Source organism: Delphinapterus leucas, chromosome 3 (genome assembly GCF_059928025.1).
Source record: "Delphinapterus leucas isolate spDelLeu-1000000601 "Yukka" chromosome 3, BTC_Dleu_Yukka2, whole genome shotgun sequence".
Taxonomy (NCBI): Eukaryota; Metazoa; Chordata; class Mammalia; order Artiodactyla; family Monodontidae; genus Delphinapterus; species Delphinapterus leucas.
In genome coordinates this window covers 78,588,663-78,605,308 of record NC_143131.1, presented here as the reverse complement: position 1 = coordinate 78,605,308, position 16,646 = coordinate 78,588,663, and the positions used below count along the sequence as shown (strand labels likewise).

The 16,646-nt window shown below is 39.6% G+C and overlaps 1 protein-coding gene across 1 annotated transcript in view; it reads right to left on the bottom strand.

Annotated features, from left to right (window-relative positions):
• RHOBTB3 (Rho related BTB domain containing 3) overlaps window positions 1–16,646 on the bottom strand; it is a 56,798-nt gene that overhangs the window by 18,390 nt on the left and 21,762 nt on the right. Inside the window, exons 6-8 of the mRNA XM_022592535.3 lie at window positions 13,827–14,192; window positions 6,010–6,122; window positions 2,849–2,969 (exon numbers count right to left, since the gene is read on the bottom strand). Of these exons, the coding sequence (XP_022448243.2) occupies window positions 2,849–2,969; window positions 6,010–6,122; window positions 13,827–14,192 (600 nt within the window). The remainder of the gene's footprint in view (window positions 1–2,848; window positions 2,970–6,009; window positions 6,123–13,826; window positions 14,193–16,646) is intronic.

The following is a 16,646-nucleotide window of genomic DNA, read 5'->3' as shown; positions in this document are numbered from 1 at the left end:
TTATAAATTGTTCTATTTGAAACTGTAATACAATACCTCAGTATAGTCACATTTTTAAACATTGTATATAAACTGTATAAATGTATAAGCACTGTATAAAACATGCTGAATGAAAATAATGCAATGATTATTTATGCAACAGCAACAGGATAGAGCTGAAGAATTACTGGGGGCAAAAGGACATCAATTTTCAAGCTAAGAGATAAACATGTCCTTTCAAAATGTCAAGGCCTAAAGTAACTTTCCTTTGGAGTATTTAATTGTTGTTATTGTGTTTTAAGAATTTTTTTTAAGGAAAAGAGTTTTAAGAGTGAAACAAAATTTAAAAGCCCAAGTTTCTAGTAACTTTGCACAGATTATCAAAGATCTTTGTTTTTATTATATACTAAAATAAAACACTTCATTTGTCATACCTTCTTCACACTACTTGCCAAGTTTCAAAAGTGAAATTTTTAGAATCATTTTTTGTTTTATTCTGAAAACAGGAAACCTGCCTAGCTCAAGAGAGATTTAGAATATGTACTAAGTAAACAAGACAGAATATAACTCTGTAAAAGTATTTTTCACAAGGCACAGATTCAAATGTCAAAAGGAAACACATCTTTCTACATCAGATCCAAAAGTTTACCATGACTAGTTTTAGAGCTGCTTTTTTAAAAAGTATTTAATGGAAAAAGATACAAACTCAAACAACAAATTGTGGGTGGTACTTTTATATATATACATACATGCACACATATATTTGTGTATATATATATATTTGTATATGTATATATTTGATGACTATTTATTTCAGAGATAGTAAATAGGTTTTATGTCCCATGTCAACTCCAGCCAGTTGTCAGTGATGCCTGGAACATTTTTTAAAAAGGATTTGCTGCAGCCCTCGGTTCAGAACACAAAAAAAGCAGTGATCCACCAGTGCTGGATGCCACTGTAGGGGAAGAGTAGTGGAGTCTGCCCATCAGGCCTCTAAACACACCTTTATATGCACCATCTCCATCTCCATGACCACTCACCACTCTCAGGTAGACTAGTATCCCCATTTTATAGGTGAGGAAACAGAGGATCAGAAATGTAAAGTAACACAACAAAACCTATTATATATAGTATTATATATAAATAATTATATATTATATATATATAAACTATTATATATAGTAAATATGCATCCAAGCAAGACCCTGACGTGGTCTGGTACTATCATCTCATCAAGCTTAACACTAAAAAGGACCTTTTAGAATCTACATGGTTCACTTTCTCCACTTTACAAATGACAAGACTCAAGGCCAGACATATTAAGGACTTGCCCAAGGACACACACTGGTTGGAATGCAAAGCCAAGGCTAGAGCTAGGGCTCCAGACCCTCCTCCAGAGCAGACAACACTGCTGCTTCTACACACTGGAAGCTGCCCTCCCCACACTCCTCAGAGCACGGTTTGCCTCTCCAGCTTCTGGCAGAGAAGCTGTTGCTGGACCCTGCTTCCACCCATTCCTGCTTCACTCTGCTCCTGATTCCCTTGGAGGCCTTGGTTGTTGAGCTGAGGAGGCTACAAAGGGCACTAGAGCAGCTGCCGTTCAGCATCAGCACAGGCATTACAAGGAATCCTTGCAGATTCAGCGTCTGCAAAGGTGGGGTGTGAGCAGGTGCCTGCAAAGGGTCGGTAGGTGGAATCATGGAAGAAAAGCAAAAGACTATGAGAAAGGATTCTCCACATCACTGCTGTTTCTTTTCTCTTAATACAACATATATTTTCATGCATTAAATATTCCCCATGAAAATCTTTTCAGTAGGTTACATTAACAATGTTTGGTGTCAGTGCTTCCTATGCAAATTATAAGCAAATTTAGTCCCTTGTTAGCTTTCTTTTTTCCAAATCATTTTTTATATAATTTCAAGGTCACTCACTGTCCCATTCTCAGTGGCCCACGCTCACATTGCAGCTACTAACAGTAGCTTAGCCAAAGGCCCCTTGGAAAGTTTCCAATTCACTGTTTGTCTTGGCAAGTGACCAGAGTTACAAGTAAAATGATCTTTCTGGGGAAAATTTTTAAAAAGTAAATTACTGTTAGCTGCCATACATTTCTACCATAAAATTAAATTATATCTTCCTTTTGGTAATAGCCCACTTGAAGTGCTACCTAAGTCATCTGAAACAACTCCTTCGAGCCTTCTTACATAATTGAAGGTATTTCACAATTCATTTTTAATACTATGCTTTCAATCTACTAAAGTGACCAAAGTATCCAAGCGAATAATCAATAATGGGCATTAAAACAGTTCATGTTTATTAAAATTAGGTAGCATTACTTTCCTACAGAGATAAAAAGCAGCTCTCCGTTGCTCTGGTGATAATTCTGAGTGCCATAAGGAGAAAATGAAGCAATATCTATGGATGCCTGATGTAAGCCAGGCATGACCCTCAACCAGAGTAGTTCCTTTTGCTCAATTAAGAGAGCTGAAAAAATAAACTACAGGTAATATAATGTTAAGGGGGCTGGTTTCAGATGATTCAAAAACTAGGATCTTAAAGAAACACACAAACAAAAATATACAAGGGGGTGATATTACAGATCACCCCATCCCTTGCTGGTGCCTAAAAGTTAATGAAATATTGGGTAAGGAAATAAAAAGAAGGAAAAATATATATACATTTCTTTTCTTATTTTAGTAAAATATCTCATTTCCCTAGAAAATTTTTGGAGAAATTCAAGCCGTGTTAATCTACATCCTACAATAGAGGACAGTCATTCCTTCACCCAAAATATTCGAAGTTGAAATAGAAAGTTAGGTAAGAAAACAAGAAATAAAAATGAATAATGAACTTTGTAAAAATTGAACTATACCTTGTATTTCGAAGACAACATCAGCAAGCATTGGTTTATTAAGGAAAAACTTGAGGGAAGTGTTATAAAACCACAGGGGTTTTCTGGCTTGATAGGTTTTGCAGTTCCTCAGGCAATTAAACTATAAGGAAAAATAAAAATACAAGGGGAAATGTTATACAATATGCTTTGGTAATTTGCCTAGAGAATTTGGAAAACTGTGCTAAATGTCTAAAGAAGTAATGATTATCTACTCTATGGCATCTCTGATCACAGCTTTCACGGAAACTTACCCTCAAGAACTACATCTGCTACCTGTCAATGAGCAACACTGCCCTATGCAGCACTCAGGGCGGTGAAGGAATTGGCTAAGTGAAAACTCGACCCTACAGCTGAGAAGCTGTGGGGTCCTGAACCCCCACGGGCTTTTGTTAGCTGGGAAACAGACAACAGTAGTGCAATCTCATATGAACACCTAGTAAAATATGTTTGCATATACAACCTGCTTGTTTATTCACTAATTAAGAAAATATACACACAAAACTTAATTTGTAATTAAGAAAACATGTTTCACCTATCACACCATGTCCCACTGCTCACTAGATCCAACATTAAAACACCTGAGAGTGATGGATTAATTCGTCTCCGTCTTAATCTGCAAACTTATAATCCTAAATATCTTTCCTGCCCACAGTCGTCATTGCTGGAATCTTGATTATCAAAGGTTGCCTGCATCTGTAACCTGGAGCTCTAAAGAACCTGTCCCATGACCACACCTATCTGTCCTCTCACAACTGCTAACTGGCAGGCTCCCCGAACACCATGTCTGACCTTGGGGTTTTCAGCCTTCCTCTGCTCCCCACTCAGGATTTGGTGCTTTGTTTATCCTTTCTGTGATCCTTCAGACAATCCTTTCTGCCAACCCCAGAAACTGAGGGCCAGCTGCTCTTCCCTCACCCATCATCCATTTCCCTGGCTGACGCTCAGAACCTCAGCCTGGGTCAGACTCTGACCCTCTGCTTGGCTAGGTAGGGAATTCAGAAAGCTTTATCCCTAAGAAATAATCAAGCATACAACTTTAGCAATAAGAATAAACGGCACCTACTCCCCACTCTGGGTTAATCTACTATGGTGCGAAGTTAAAATGTCTGGAGAGAAGGAAAAAATGTTATCCTTCCTCCCAAAGAAGAACATACACTCCAGAATGACATCCATGAGCAAAAGAGACAACCAAAACAGGATCATACAAATCCTGCTCTTATAGTCTCAGGTCCTACACACAATATACTTTAATACACATTGAAGGAACTCATGGAGAGGGTTTGTGACTGCCACACATAAAGGAGAGGAACAGTGAAAAAGCATCACCAGAACCTGAGAGCTAGCACGGGCTTTAGAAATCAGCCAGTTTATCCCTCATTTTATAAAAAGCCCTGAGAAGACTTACTCAAAGCCACAGGTTATTTGCAGCAGACTCACAAGTTAAATGTTTACTTCCTGATTCCCAATACTCAATGAAGGAGAGAGACCCTTACCCGAGAAAGCACAGGAAGAAACCACAGAAGAACTCTTCTGTCCTCCTCTGCAAAGGAGGGAATTTAGTTCAATTTCATGGAATAATATAGTCCCCAGAAGAATCTGTTTTATTCTTGGTACTCAAAGGAATGACTGTGTTCAGAATCCAACCCAAGGAAAGGCTCAGGTTTAGAACAAAAGGCAACACTTCCATCCTAACCATTTATATAAAGCTTATGAATTTGTACATCATGAATATGTGTAGATTTATTTCAGGTATGGATATATACAGATTATGAATCTGTATAACAGATTTCCTTGTCACCTATGCCTTGAATTTTTTTTTTTTTTTTTTTTTTTTGGCTGCATCATGTGGCTTGTTGGATCTCAGTTCCCCGACCAGGGATTGAACCCAGGCCATGGCAGTGAAAGCCCAAATCCTAACCACTGGGCCACCAGGGAACTCTCACCTACGTCTTGAATTTGAAAAAAAATGCGAGGGCAGAAGTTTGCAGAGAATACAGATGTACATTTTCACTGGTCCATGAACAAGTTAATCTAGGGAACTTATGAAAAGCAGAATGCAAGTTTATGTGCATGTTTCTACAAAAGAATTATTTAGTTGAATTAGATTGTAAGAGAGCTACCACCCTGCCATACACCTGTACAACTGGACAGCTTCTGTGTACCTACTTCAATGTGTTATTAAAACAAGAAAAGAAAGGTCTTGCCCCTTAATTCCATGTTACTTTGCTTAAAAAAAAAAAGAGAGAGAGAGATCATTTTCTCAATTAAAGAATAGTTGGGAGTCTTTATAAAAGTTGATGCAGTTTTAAAATATTAACTTAAATTGTTAATAAACTTAGGTGGTAGAATTGACAGTCATCTGTATAAAAATTAAAGAAATAATCTTTTTTTTACAGTTAATATAAACCTATATTCTGCTAAGCATTGCACACAACTTACCTTTTTTATCTACTGTAGCCAATTTGTTTATCACAGAATCTGAAATAAGAATACACTGGCTAAACTGTATAATGCAGTCATCTTAAAATTTAACAAACCTACTTTTAAGGCCCTTATAGACTCTGCACAATCTCAGTTACTAGAGCTTTCATGTGTACAAGTTTATGACCATATACGAAGTCTACATTTTTATAATCTTTGAACCTAATGTATAATTTTAAATCTATACTAGGTGAGAAACAAATCCTTAACTGTCTACCTAGTCAAACAGATTTCTCAGAACTCCTGAAAAAGACACACAAAGAAACTGCCTTGCCCCTGAAAGCTGTTTGGAGTGAAATCGTGAGCAGTGAGAAGGCATCCCCCCACAGCAAGCTTAACTGTAACTGGACAAATTCAACAGCCCTTCATTCTTGACATAGATTGCATATTCCCAGAGCCCCAGGGGAATGTCGCAGAGAATGGAATTCACAAACCAACATTTTAAAGACATGACTCACACATATTTGAATTCTTACATGAATTAAAATCACAGATAGCAAGAAATCATGTTTATATTTAAAATATTTAAATGGAAAAAAATATACTTAAGGAAAACTATATATTATTGACACTCCTCACGACTCAGTATATTCATCCATAGTATATCAGTTATAATTCAGAGAAGTCAAAGTAATCTAACTTACAATAAACTAATTTACCTTTCCTGGTGTTTTTAAAATACATTTAACTTTCTCAATTACATTTGAAACATCCCCAGAATCTTTAAACTTCTTCCTGATATCTTCTTCCAATTCTTCCCACTGGAAGGCGCCTGTGAAAAAATTAATATACATTGGATTTTCTGTTAGAGCAGGAATAAAAATAAATCTTTTATTAGGTATCAATGTTCTTTTTTTTTAGTATTTTCTTTTAATTTTTATTTATCAAATATATATCCATGTAATTACACTAAAACATTTAAACAGCTCTCACATTATAAAAAAAAAAAGTTTGGGGCTTCCCTGGTGGTGCAGTGGTTGAGAGTCCGCCTGCCGATGCAGGGGACATGGGTTCGTGCCCCGGTCCGGGAAGATCCCACATGCCGCGGAGCGGCTGGGCCCGTGAGCCATGGCCGCTGAGCCTGCGCATCCGGAGCCTGTGCTCCGCAACGGGAGAGGCCACAACAGTGAGAGGCCCGCGTACCGCAAAAAAAAAAAAAAAAAAGTTTGCCTTCACCTAAATTATTTCTCAAAACCTGGAGTCCTTCTTCCTGAACAGCTACTATCTCTTTATAGTAGGTGATCAGCTAGTGATAACAGCAGTGGCTAGTATATGAGTTCCCGTCACAAGTGGTCCAAACCCAAATTATTTACTTGCCCTGAGTAAGAAGTAGTTGTGGTCCTTTCTAAGGTTGGATTAAATCATACTCATCATGGAGAGTAGTGACTGCCATCAGGCAAAGGAGCAGAATGTATTCAGAAGGTCTCATGCATTGTCAGGGCCAGAGTAGGATGTTCCATAGCCAAGTCTACAGAACCAACCTGAAGAAGGGAGCTCGATAATTTTCTGATGAGCTACACAACCATGACATTAGAAAAAAATCACCCCACCTGGTCCCTTCCTCCCTTGTTTTCACCCCAACCCACTTTAAAGCCATCTCTTTCTAGGCTCACTTCGCTTCTGTCAGCCCCTTTTCCTCCCTGTCTTACAAAACACAGGGTCAGCAAAAGCTCCCCTTTTCCCCAAACACTCCTCTCACTTGGCCTACAGCAGCCTCCTACCCAGCCTCCCTGCTCCCGGGTGGCCTTTTCCCCATCAAATGTATCTTGTTATCAATGCTGATATATTTCCAAAAGTGTATTTTGAGATTACCCCTATCTATCCCATGGCTTATAGAAAGTCCTAACTCCTAAAAATATAACTCAGAAAGGTGTAGACACAACTGGGAGACCCAGTTTCTAGTTTTATCTCTGCCAGTAATGACTGGTGTTAATTTAGGCAAGTCGCTTCACCTCTCTGGGTAACTCGAGATCCTTTTCTATCTACTCTCAATCTAGCTCTTCTGATGTTTCCCTTCATGTACCCAGAACTTTGCCAGATGCCTTCATGAATACTGGGGAGTGGAGAGGACACAGAATAAACATTTATTGAACCAATGAGATCAGGCAATTGCAGCTAGGCTGTACCAAGGAGATCCAAAGCTCATCGGAAGAGTCAAATTGACAGTCCAGTTGCTCTCAGGCCTCATTACAGCTGAGCCCTGCAGTACTTAGCATGTTTGCCTAACTTCTCCTTACCTGCCCTTGACAAGAATGCTGACAGAAGCGAAGTGTAGTAGTTTTCCTCTTCCTCGACTAATACTTTTCAACTTAAAGTCACGTACTCTTTTCACAATCTGATAAATTTTTGGCTCACCACTCCCGAAAATTTCCAATGCACATACAGACATTGCAGCCTGTACAAAAATGTTAGGAGTATAGCTGATTCACTTTGTTACAAAGCAGAAACTAACACACCGTTGTAAAGCAATTATACTCCAAAAAAGATGTTAAAAAAATAATAAAAAAGGTAATTAAAAATATTTTTTTAAAATGTTAGGAGTAGAAGAACCCCTTAGAAGCCAAGGGACCTCAAATCAAGACAATTCACTCTATGCCAGGGATTCTCACCTCTAGTTGTGCATTACATTTACCTGGAGATCTTTTATAAAATACCATTGGAGGAGGTTTTATCCCCAGACCAGTTAGATTAGAATTTCTTGGGGTGAGGCCCGGACATCAATTTTAAAAGCCTCCTAGGGGATTCTAATGTGTATTGAGAGCTGACAACTATTGCTCTTCTTTTAGACATTTCATCCACTATCAAAACCCAGGGTCAGGGGCTTCCCTGGTGGCGCAGTGGTTGACAGTCCGCCTGCCAATGCAGGGGATGCGGGTTCATGCCCCGGTCCAGGAAGATCCCATATGCCGCGGAGCGGCTGGGCCCGTGAGCCATGGTCGCTGAGCCTGCGCGTCCGGAGCCTGTGCTCCGCAATGGGAGAGGCCACAACAGTGAGAGGCCCACGTACCGCAAAAAAAAAAAAAACAGGGTCAGTGGCATGCAACAGTGTATGTATGTAGTTTTGACTGTCTACACTCATGCATGTTAAAGGACAGCACAGATATTGTTTCTTAAAAGTAAAATTATATTAACTAAAGAACATCTATACAATATATCTTCATTCAGAAGAGTATCTGAAAGAAAGTAAGCATCAAATCTAAATATATGGGATTAGTAGCAGGTAAATCTCTACAGTCCACCAATCTGTTTGAGAACAGACACAGAAAGATCCAACAACTGAAAAGGAAAGTAAGACTAGTTCATAAGGGCACTCTAATGATTGGGCTGTTTTCATAATTAGAAATACGAATCAAACCATCTTTGACACTTAGGTCCTAATAAAGCAACAGTCAGACTAAGATTTTCTTTTCTTTTTGTGTGTGTGTGTGGTAATAACATTTAACATGCGATCTATCCTCCTAACATCATTTTAAGTACACAATACATTATGTTAACAATAGGCATAATGTTGTATGTACAGCAGAGTTCTAGAACTTGTCGTGCATAACTGACTGTGATTTTCTTTAGTTAACTTCTGAGAGCACCTATTTACTTAGACCCTTAGAGAGCATGGTCCACCCGTGTGCATTCAGCTGTGTTTTCATGCAGTGCAGAAAAACTTCAGGAGCTGGAGAATACTCTGCTCATTTCCACAGATTCATTTACTCTGGCAGCATTTCATTAAGTGATGTGAAATTCTAAGGGCCATCTGTGGCAGGAAGAGCTCAAAGCTAAATTCTTGAGGCTCTTACAAAGACTTCAATTCCTCACCATCTGAGATCGCGTGACTCAGGAATTTGCCAGCATAAAGACTGTGTAGTGTATTATAAGAATGTTACAATTGTACACCATTTAAGGATTACTCCTCAAGACCAGGAAACCACTGGCCTCACTTTTCAGATTATTCTTCCCTCAGTGTTAGTCATTAAGTACTCAGACATTATGCAGTCTTAGCAGTTTCCAAGAGGAAATTAACATATGCAAAACATACACACTTTCACTGTATCTGTTTGCTCAGAAATTTGAATAGGAAAATAAACAGCACCCTTTATTATATGGGTAAAGTGTTAACCAGAGGATTAAACAGGCCCTTCCTAAATACAGGCCCCAAACGTCCATGGTGACACAGTACCTACAAAATTTCAAATTCCTAAAGGTTAAAAAAAAAGAAACATGTTATTTAAAAAGAATTAAGACAGTCTTTGTAATTTGGTTCATTTTTTTAAATACAAAGCAGGAGATAGGTTTAATAGGGTTTTCCAGCCCATGTTTTTGCTCAGGGCAAATATTCCCAAGCACGCCCTGTCATGGAGTTCTGCCTGTGTATCCCAGCCCAACTGACGTGAGTACAACTGGCTCCTGTCCTCCGCGGTTCCCTACATAACCCGCGGGCAGGCCTGGGCTGCTGTGAGGAAACCAGTGTGTAACTGGGTCTTAAGACTTGTGCTCTGTTCAAAAGTTTTTAAATGTTCAACAACAATAAGACAAACAAACAAACAAAACACACAAGCCTGGCCTCTTTATTGAAGTCTCTAAGAAAAAAAAAAATTAGGTTTAATATTTTAGTTTGCTTTGATTAAAAAAAAATTTTTTTTTTTTTTTTTAAAGTAACCTATTCAGGGCTTCCCTGGTGGCGCAGTGGTTGAGAGTCCGCCTGCCGATGCAGGGGACACGGGTTCGTGTCCCGGTCCGGGAGGATCCCACATGCCGTGGAGCGACTGCGCCCGTGAGCCATGGCCGCTGAGCCTGCACGTCCAGAGCCTGTGCTCCACAACGGGAGAGGCCACAACAGTGAGAGGCCCGCGTACCGCAAAAAAATAAAAAAATAAAAAATAAATAAATAAAGTAACCTATTCAGAAAGACTAAAAGGGTAAAACAAAACATCAATAAACGCTTAGACATTTGAGAATGGGAATCTGGTTGATTTTTCTTCTCTTAACAAATTTTCTGCATTTTTCAAAATTGTCTTTACTGTGCAAATATAGCTTTAATGTCTTTTAAACACAGCAAACAATATCATTTTTGCTTGAGTCTAAGGTTATACTTTGTAAATAATTAAAGAATAATTAACAGGTACCTGCTGAAGCATTTATTTTCCCGTTTCCTCAACCCACATCCGGGTCTCCCTGTAGCCCCAGGTCAATGGCCTGTGGCCCTGGTCATACGTGACACCACCTCTTGACTGGGTCACGGACAAGCAGAGTTCAAAGCAGAAACGTTAATAGCTCCGTATCAGAATACAAAGCCTGAGCTCTGAACTGGTCAAGGGCTTGTAGCTCAGCAACTCCTCCCTGCCATCAGGCCCCTCTGCCCTCTAATCACTATTCCCAGGCTCACTTAGTTTCCACCCAACTGCTAAGCATTCACTTTCCCCAACTTCAGGCAGGGGCTACAAGAAGGCACAGACAGCCCCAGTTCCAGAGAGCTCCGCATCAGTCAGCCTTGCAGCTGACTCCATTCTGACCCTGTGCCCTGAGACTAATAACTGGGTTCCTCTCCTGGGCCTCTGGGCTGAATTCCAGGCCCTTATCCGCTGTGGCTGGTCCCAGTTCTTCCAAGAGCAGGTGCTGCAGCTACTTGTGATCCATGGCATCAGCACTGCCTGGAGACTGTTGGAAAGGCAGAACCTCATGCCCGACCCCTGTCCCACTGAATCAGAATCTGTACATTAACAAGATCGCCAGGTGACTTGTATGCACTTTAAGGTTTGAAAAGCACCGGTCCAGATGATGGACAAGCCGCAAGACCAACCAACTACCTATTGTCAGAATGTTGGCCTTCCTAAGGCTGAGCTCCAGAATGACAGGGCCTTCTGACTGGACTCCTGTCTTGCCTGCTCTATTCCATCTTCCCACCATCACCAGAGATGATCTTTCTAAAGCCCAGTCTGATCATGCATAAAATTCTAGATCAGCTTCTAAGGACAGCAGGAAGAGCTCCCACTGGCCTTGCCAGCCTCAGCTCCTTCCAGCCATCACCTCCCACTCTGTGCTCCAGCCATGGAAACTATCTGTGGTTCCCAGAAAACAGCACTCACCAAAAATTACATTTTCATTAATGCAAGTTTCTTAATATATTAATTTCTTTCAAAATGCATTAGAGTGAACACATGAAAAAGTTATAATGGACTCTGGGGAAGGGGACTGGGGGATGAGGATAACTTTTTCTTTTCTTTCCCCCTTTTTTCCATCTGCAAGTATTAATTTTACAATTTTTAAAAAAATTACTCCCTAGGAGAAAGACAAGCAGGTTCTGTCACTGGAGAGACATCTAGCTATTTTATTGCTACCATATTAAAGAGGATAAAACTGACCTCAAAGTGTTTGTGTGCCTTTGAAAGTGTTTAATGGATACTGTGGTAAACTTGCTAAATAATTTATAATTTCAACAGCAAACTCATTGAAAAGAAAAGCCAAACACTTCCTTCATGGTTCTCTGACATATCATTAAAGACTTTTTTTTCTTTAACATGTAAACATTTTGGTTTTTCAAAATTAGTCTTAAATTCTGAACTGTGAGATTCTAAGTTTAAACATAAAAATCCGTAGTACTAAATGAAGTCTCTAACTTATCTGGTTTATTCGTATGATTCACAGCTACTAGAGTCTACTCACTAGTTCAACCAGCACTTACAGAGAAGCCTCCATGCTGAAGGCACTGTGCTGGTATGCTCTCTAGGAGTGGTTATTTATGCCTTTTCCAAGCCAATATTCACTGAACAATGGATTTAATATCTACCATCACATTCTACTCCAATATGTATATTTTTAATCCACTTAAATCTGCATGCTGCAACTGTATTTTTCACAACCATTAATTTTTATTTTAACTTTTAAAACTAAAAACAACCCAAGTGAAAAAAAGGGAAATCTTAACATCAATCATTTCAACTGAAGGCTACCCAAATCTTTGATGCTAAATAATACTTTTGTCTTTATTTGCAAACTTTTATAAACTTGTCATCAATCTCCAATTCTGAAGTCTAAAAACAGATCATAAATGTTTTGCCCGACACATTGCAGAGAAGGATCTACTTCAACCTAATAATTCATCAGCACATGATTCCAAGTAGAAAAAGAAAATTAAAGAAGAGAGAAATCTGGGACTTCCCTGGTGGCGCCATGGTTAAGAATCCACCTGCCAATGCAGGGAACACAGGTTCAAGCCCTGATCCGGGAAGATCCCACATGCCGCAGAGCAACTAAGCCCGTGCACCACAACTACTGAGCCCGCGCTCTGGAGCCCGCGAGCCACAACTACTGAGCCCACGTGCCACAACTACTGAAGCCCGCGCGCCTAGAGCCCGTGCTCCGCGACAAGTGAAGCCCACGCACCGCAACGAAGAGTAGCCCCCGCTCACCGCAACTAGTGAAAGCCCGCGCGCAGCAACGAAGACCCAACGCAGCCATAAATAAATAAATAATATTTTTTTAAAAAGAGAGGGATTCGCTGGTGGCGCAGTGGTTGAGAGTCCGCCTGCCGATGCAGGGGACCCGGGTTCGTGCCCCGGTCTGGGAGGATCCCACATGCTGCGGAGCGGCTGGGCCTGTGAGCCATGGCCGCTGAGCCTGCGTGTCTGGACCCTGTGCTCCGCAGCGGGAGAGGCCACAGCAGTGAGAGGCCCACATACCGCAAAAAAAAAAAAAAAAAGAAAGAAAAAAAAAAAGAGAGCGAAATCTTCAGAAAATGTATATTTAGATGCTTACTTTAAAAATCACTTTACATCCATGCTTTTCCATTCTTATATAGGACACTTAGATGTGAGACCTTTAGTTCATCTGCTAAAATAACTCATAAAGAGTCTAATTTTTAGAATATACATGCTACTCAGTTTTTTAAAGGACAAGAAGAAAAACAATTGATAAGCTGAATATTACAAAGAGCACAGTAAATAAAAGAAGTAAAGTCTAAAATAATCATAGTCAAAGTTGATCAGATCTCAGCTTGAACTAACTTTAGACTAACTTTAGCAACTGTTTCTAGTTGCTAAACTGAATGCAATTACCATGCTAACTTCTCTCCTCAATTCCCTCCAAAATCTGGGTCAAACAAACAAAACAAATGAATAAGTAGCTAAAGACACTTATTTTCATATATACTTGAAGTATTTTATTTCTTTAAAGTTAAACTGGACAATAAATTCTTTTATTTTCACATTTTGGAGTTTTTAAAAAATGAAGTACTAACATAGCTGTTCAATAGGAAAAGAGATTATTGTTTTTACAAGTAGATTTAAAACCAAGGCAAGGAAACTTGTAAAGAGACAGAAAGCTTGGACCAATTCCTATCGATAAAGCAAATACTACTTCATGTATAATCGTCACCTCAGATGGTAGGAAGAAAAGAAACGTGAAACCAACCAGTATACCTGAGACCACAGGCCATACTTCATTTCAAAAGCTTATGAGAATGTGCCAGAACCATTTGACAAGATACCTGAATAAATGAAGCGCAGAATGTCCGATAAACAAGAACAGAAGAGGGCATCTTTAACAATGACTCGTAAGGGTGGGTTGCCTGGAGACTCCTGGCTAGCACCTGGAAACACAGGATCTCTGTTTATAGCAAAGAGATCCTGGGTAGTTCGGATGATACTGGAATCCTGAATGTCAGCAGGACTCTTCACATTGAAAAGCAGCATGAAAACATGGCTGACGGCACAGAGAACGATCTTGTGGGCCTCAGCCGCTTCCTTTAAATCTGGGTTGTAAAATACCACGTCCACGCACTGGCAGCAGAACAGCAAGTTATTTAGGTCAGCATTATAATGTGATGCTTCAGCCTTCAAGACAGGCATTTTTTCTGTTTCAAAGAAGAAAAAAAATAATAAATTATTCTTTAGGTCTATGGGCCCCCATCATTTCCGGTTTATTTTAAACACAACAAAACAATATTTTTTAGTATTATTAGGTTGAACTATATGAAGTTGCCAATATTTGGCCATTTTTGACCTATAAAACAGCACTTTCTGTATAGCTTAATCAAATTATGAACACATATAAACTAACTATCCAGGGATTAAAACAGACACACAGAAATACTGTATTTACTTTGTGTAGTGCAAATGAAAAATGTACTAATGCCATAAAGAGCATTTCTCACTATGTGTGTCCCAAAATAAAATTTTTCTCCAAATACTGTATTTTAGTATGTTGGTTGCCATCATCCTTTACTTTCACCTGATAAAAAAACTCAAAGAAATTACTGAATAAATTCTGAAGAACCCAACCTCACATCTGAAGTTGTTTTCTTTCTGGGACTAGAAATGGAGGTGGAGGGATAAATTGTTAAAACTGCAGCCGTTCAAAGCTAGGGCTCAGAGTCTTAGACTCTACTGTTTGAAACCATCGTGAACATTTTATTCTGATGCTAAAATTTTTTTTTCCTCCTAGTAAAACACTATACTGCCCGAGAACCAGCTCCTTCCCCTCAGCACACCTCAGGGAGATTGCCGTTAGGCTCCCTGAGTTCCAAGAGGGGATGTTACCTTCCATTTCCTAGCATGATTGCTAACAAAATTAGATTAGCCTCCATCAATGCAGGACCTCCACACAGAGGACCACACTCTAGGCCCTCATCATAGGTCCTAATTGTGAACTCTCTGCAACAGCTGCGCTGAGGACAGTGTGATCTGTGAAGGGTTGCTTGAAGGTTATGCAACCATTTAAACAAGTGCAATTCAAACTTCTTCAGGAATAAAAATTCTTTATTCTAAAGCAAAACTTCTGTCTACAAAATGGACAACAACAAGGTAGGTTGGGAGGCAGACTCTTTCTGCACTGTACCCTACCCAGCCTCCTCTCCACTGCCAGAGGCACCTTACAGACCCTTAAAGTCTGAGAACAGTTTGAAAACCATGTGCCCCAGAGCCCAGGATCTGTCCTTAGAACAAGTCAGCACCAGAACAAATGTGTACCCAGACTGGGTTATGTTCAGTGTGAACCCAGACTAGACCCTGGGTTACAATCAGTGCAATTCCACATCTCTCCCATTGGAAGGGGTACAAGAGACAGCCTTGTGGAAGCTGAGGCTGTACTGCTGACAGGACACTCCTGAAGGCCCTGCCCACTATCCCACCTAGCGTTCCCAAATGAAGACCCACAGGAGAAACCCCTTTTAGTGCTAAATGACATGAAATGCTTTGCTTTCTCTGAGGAACTGGTATGTTTTCTCTTCTTGATTAATAAGAACTAAGAAATTATCTGTCAATATTATTTATTTGGCTATTCCCCACTCCTCTTCTCATCCAGAAGGTACTTAAGGCTCCAGTGTTTGCTACATAACAGACCATGTGGCCCCTTTCACTGTGCACACCACAAAGTGCAAAGTCAATTTAACGGTCTATGTATTCACATTTTTTAAAACTTGGAATTGACTTCCTGTACAAATCTATACTTTCCTGGTTTGTTAACTTACATTCATTCATTCAACAAATATTTATCAAGTACCTTTTAAAAATAATATCCATAATTAATTGACCTGAATAGAGTACTAGTCTACCATTGCTATCACAAAATTATGCAATAAATTCTGATAACAGGGCTTCCCTGGTGGCGCAGTGGTTGAGAGTCCGCCTGCCAATGCAGGGGATTCGGGTTCAAGCCCCGGTCTGGGAGGATCCCACATGCCGCGGAGCGGCTGGGCCCGTGAGCCATGGCCGCTGAGCCTGCGCCATCCAGCGCCTGTGCTCCGCAGCGGGAGAGGCCACAGCAGTGAGAGGCCCGCGTACCGCAAAAAAAAAAAAAAAATTCTGATAGCAGTTGATGTAATTTTATTTATTTTTAACTATTGTCTTCTAACCTTGTATTATGAACATTTTCAAACACACAAAAAAGTTGAAAGAATGATACAATTAGCACACATATATCTTGTCCTTAAATTCTATAATTATTAATATTTTGTCATTTTTGGCTTTATCTCTAGATTTTCTCTCTCCCTCTCTCACTCACAAACCATTTAAAAGTAAGTTGTAATCATCAGGATAGTTCAGTTCTAAATACTTTCACATTTATCTCCTAAAAAATAAGGACATTCTTCTATTAACCACAATACTATTATTGTACATAAGAAAATTAACAGTAATTCCATAATATCATCTAATTTCCTGTCCATATTGAAATTTTACCCAACTGTCCCAAGAACATCTTTTAGATGTTTTTATTGAACCAGGATCCACTCAAGTTTCATGCATTACATTTGGTTATTTCTCATTAGACTATAATCTAGAACAGCTCTCTACCACACACACTATTTTTA